Source organism: Tarenaya hassleriana, unplaced genomic scaffold, assembly GCF_000463585.1.
Source record: "Tarenaya hassleriana unplaced genomic scaffold, ASM46358v1 Cleome1, whole genome shotgun sequence".
NCBI lineage: Eukaryota > Viridiplantae > Streptophyta > Magnoliopsida > Brassicales > Cleomaceae > Tarenaya > Tarenaya hassleriana.
In genome coordinates, this window is record NW_010960187.1 from 9918075 (window position 1) to 9922813 (window position 4739).

The window sequence follows — 4739 nt, forward strand, 5'->3', positions numbered from 1 at the left end:
CCTACAACGAGGAGCAGAAAGGACAGTTAATTGACATAAGTCAAGTGTTGTCTAATCCAACGTGCCCAGAAGAAAGCATTGACCTTCAATATGAGTGAACGCGTCCCATATACTTGGACCTTTCTTTCCCTCATTCCAGCCTCCTTCAATCTACAAATTAGCAAAACTTAGGAAGCATGTTGTTTCATATGATCTCGATATTAAGCATACGCAACCGATTTCAAAGTTTCGAACCACATTCAAAGCCAGAATCCGTTTCATATGATTCTCGATGTTAAGCGTATGCAACCAATTTCAAAGTTTCAAAGCACATTCAAAGCCAGAATCTTTCTTCCTTCTTTCGGTGAAACAAATGTAAACGCAAGCCAGAAGTATATGTTATGTTATAAGCAAAAACGTGAGGTGAAAAACAAGCTCACAGACAAAACTGGACGATCAATCTCGATCTAAGCGAAAGGAAGATCCACCAGACGGAGAAAAGCAGAAACAGAAAGGGAGAGAGAGATTCGAAGGGAGACAGACCTGGTAAGCGGAAGTGGCGACGCCAAAGGTGAAGCCGGAGGGGAAATCCGACCGGCAGATTTCCCGCGAGACGGAGAGATCAGATCCTTGAACCATCTGCGGCATTTGTGCCCTTCTTGTTGTTCCTCTTGGAACTCTTCGGTTACCGATTCGAAGAAAGGGTTTAATCAAATCTGCGCGAAATTTGTTTGCAGGAACAGTCACAGAGATCAGAGACGGGGAGAGGTGGTGTAATATCATCAGTTTATTATTGCCGAGAAATACCCATTGTCATGTATGTATGTATATATATATATATATATATTATAATGAGATTAGTTTTGTTTTTTAATCAGAAATTATAAATTTATTTATTTATTTAAAAGATGAGGTGAGACCACACCAAACACTGTCACGTGGATTCACGGATGTTTAACGCATGGTTTTTTTATTTTAATTTTTGGTTAGGAAAACGACATAAACATTGATATTCTGCTGCACCAATATATATAATTTTTTTTCTAATAACAGATCATGCGATCTCTATGTAAACAACATTTGTCACAAGAAGGACCACCGCCGGAGCAATCTAACAAAATATTTTTAACCTACATTTGTTACAAAACTGTAACATCGTTCTGAATGGGCGACAGATCAAGATTTTAATTGTGAGAAAAAAAAATCCATGTTATAATTTCACACACATATACATATATATATATATATAGTTATTTAATATAAATAGAGAATCTCATAAAAATAAATGGACTTTATAAAATGTGCTAAAAAATTAAAAATCTATAGATTTTTAAGTTGATAAATAAATATATAAAATATTAAAATGTACCAAAATAACACATCAACCCTTAAAATCGAAAATAATACGATACCGTTAATATTCGTATAAAAAATTGATTTCGATAAATATTTATCGATCGTTAAGATTTTTGTACCAATTTTTTTTTAATTTCAAGAATTGAATCTTTTTTTACATATTTTAATACATTTTTTATTATTATTATTATTTTAAGATACAAATTATATTCATATACATATTCTATTTTAGCTTAAATCAATATTTAAAGTTAAATGATAACGTCTTTTTAACATAAATAATAATATTTCATATATCTTTTTTTTTTTGATAATCCGGAAGTTCACCGGGCTTTTGACCCAACTACATCTTCCAGAGGATCGGGGCAGCCCATGTGAAAACCCTTCCCCAATCAGGAATCGAACCGCCAATCTCTGAGTACTTTTGCACTCATCTGCTGACTACTCACCCACAAGCTATTGGGTAATATTTCATATATCTTACATACATATATATATATATAATATTTGTAACTTTGAGTATTTATATTTTTATACATGGTCATTTTCCTAACTAAAGAAATTAGGTGCATAGTATTAATGGACCGTCGTTCCCCTCGACCCCGCTCGTCTTATTATCGTCACCTTCTCTTGGTTATTTGCTTTGTAATTTTTTTTTTATAATTTTCATAATATCTTTAGCCCAACTATATCTTGAGTCTATATATATATTTTTCGAACATTTCTTTGAGCCAATGTCGTGTGATGTGATGAGCTTCTTAATGTTTTCCTTTTATGCACGTATTAATGTAACTTATTAACCCTAATTAAGCCCACTCCAATATATTCGTTATGATTTGGATGCATGACATGTTATGTCGGTCTCTATTATCACATAATTTATGCATCATTTTGCATTATCCAGATTTAATTTTATTCTTTTCATAGAAATCCAAAAAAAATTAATTGATGGTCAACGCCCAGTAATCAATATATTCCTCTTCTTTTTTTTTGTGAAATATCATTAGTTATCACTCAGAAAAATGTTTTAGGATTTTTGTTTATAATTAATTTAACTATATGGTTAAAGGTGTTGTTGAAGATTATATTATTTCTTTCTAGCAAAAGTAATTATGGTACTGTTTCATGAGATAAAATGAGAAAACTCAAAACAATAATTTTGAAAATGTTTTTTTTTTAGCTTGAATGCGAATTGTTCTAAATCTTTAATTATGAACCGACATGTTTAAATTTGATAATTTAGATTAATCTTTGCCCCTAAATCACCGCATCAATTATTGCTACAACCTAATATTATTATAATTTATAATTATTGACATATATAGTCAAACTTGGTGGCTTTTAATCTCTATTTATAAAATTAATTAACATAAACCTGATCAAACATTCCACAAAAGAAGAGAAATGGCAACGAAAACATCATTTATTACAGCTCTCCTCCTATCTTGGTTCCTGCTTTTTATCTGTCTCTTCACTCAGTTCAGATCCGTCGAGGCTACACCCCGTAAATTAGGTCAGTATATATATATAGATAGAGTCGTATATCCAAGATGTCAAGTAATATTCAGAAAAATATCACTATCTTTAAAAAAAAAATAACGAAATTTTATACTATCAATATATCGAATTATACATCACTTTCGTTTAACGGCCGGCAACTTTCATAGTTTGTAGTTCTAGTTTGTTCATTTTTTAAATCTTTTTCCATATTTGTGTTAACGTATACGATATATGATATACGGGTTTTGACCGTATATGTTTCTTAGGTTTCAGGCAACGTACTCCGGCGGTTCGCTCGTATCTTCCTCCTCCTCCTCCTCAAATCCGGGCTCGACCGTCCACGTCACCCAAAGGCCCTGGTCCATAGACGTATGTAGTGATGGAGAATAATATACGACCATAAGTTATAATATATATATATATATATATATATATATATGCAAAATCGCAAAATATTATATTTATTTTGTAAGAGCGGTCCAATAGGTTGTTGTTCCAGTCTTATATATGTATGTATACGGACTCGGTTATATATAGAAAAAAGATCTGGACTTGTGGTTTTATATGTGATATATAGAATTTGCTTAATTTCCTTGATATTTTTCATTTTTATTTTCCCATCAACGTGTAACCAATGGGATCCATTATTTTCGAACTTGCATGAATAGGGTCCATATATACAGCTCCATGCAATAGAAAACCATATTCATATGATGAAAATAATACACACAAAAAAACATTACTCAATGATTTCGACTTGTTAGCGAGCATCTCATTCATGGACCGATCTAGGTTGATAATTAATATAGAAATTTTATATCTTTACTATCACTAAAAACAATCTTTAATATATATTAATCATAAAATCAAACTAATATTTTTATTTTATTTTTTCATCATATTATTAATATCTCAATCATGCAAACTAAAATCACGATAGCAAATCCAAACATACCATAAATATGGTGCCTTACATATCCAACTCGATAACGTATCATTCTCAACCCGAAAGTGTGTATTCTATATCCAAATGAGAATAAGGATTTATAAAAAGGTGTTACAAAGGATTCTCGATATTTTTATTATGATAACTAGGATAATTTTATAGAATATTTGTTACAACTCTCGACTGAATCTTTCAATTTCTTTCCCATGTTTCTCGACACACATTTTCTCGATTTCGGATGAAGTCAACGTTTGCACCGCGAATGTCCATCCATAAACATCACTTTTTGTGAACATCATCCCACCCACAACGTCGAGTGCTAGCGGGAGACCTCGGCATCTTCTCGCGATTTCTTCTGCTAGTTTAGGAATGTCTGGATGCATGTTTAAGTTTTTCGTCGTGACAGTCTTTCGGAAAAACTCCCATGCATCGTCGGGGGACAAACATCCGACCTCCATGTCGGCATCGGCCCCCATGAGCCTGCACACATCCTTGGAACGAGTGGCAAACACTACTTTGCATCTGTTTTCCTTTGTGGGGGACGGGATTCCGATCTCCGTTAAATCCACCTTGCTCTCCAAGTCATCCAACACCAGAACGAATCTCTTGTTCTCTAGGGCGTTGTAAATATAATCCGCCCTCTTACTGGTTTCCATGTTTTGTTTCCATTCGACGTCAAACCTGTCGAAGCCTAGCCTCCATCCGATAGATCGTTGAATGCTCAGGGTCGGATTGCCTTGTTGTACAGGGGCCACAATGACAATGTCAAATTGGTCTGCGACTTTGTACAACTTTTTGTTGTTCATATTATTGAGAATGACGGTCTTGCCAACTCCACCCATGCCGTATAGACCGAAGATTCTAACATGGTCCTTCATAAGAAGTTCCCATGCCCTTTCAAGCACGTCCACTTGACCAGCGATTGGGCGTGCGTTTTCCAGCATGCCCTTCGGCGGGG

At 33.9% G+C, this 4739-nt stretch overlaps 2 protein-coding genes and 1 long non-coding RNA gene across 3 annotated transcripts in view; 1 reads left to right on the forward strand and 2 right to left on the reverse strand.

The window, feature by feature from the left end:
* The window catches only part of LOC104822021 (beta-glucosidase 42), a 5169-nt gene extending 4395 nt beyond the window's left edge, over window positions 1–774 (reverse strand). The window contains 2 exon segments of the mRNA XM_010553095.1: window positions 62–150; window positions 523–774. Of these exon segments, the coding sequence (XP_010551397.1) occupies window positions 62–150; window positions 523–762 (329 nt within the window). The 5' untranslated portion in view covers window positions 763–774.
* A 1965-nt stretch (window positions 775–2739) lies between these two features.
* LOC104822028 lies at window positions 2740–3274 on the forward strand. The gene is made up of 2 exons (XR_773128.1): window positions 2740–2848; window positions 3102–3274. It is a non-coding gene; the product is annotated as an uncharacterized LOC104822028 (long non-coding RNA).
* A 677-nt stretch (window positions 3275–3951) lies between these two features.
* LOC104825555 (probable disease resistance protein At5g63020) overlaps window positions 3952–4739 on the reverse strand; it is a 1242-nt gene continuing 454 nt past the window's right edge. The window contains exon 2 of the mRNA XM_010557911.1: window positions 3952–4728. Within this exon, the coding sequence (XP_010556213.1) occupies window positions 3952–4728 (777 nt within the window). The remainder of the gene's footprint in view (window positions 4729–4739) is intronic.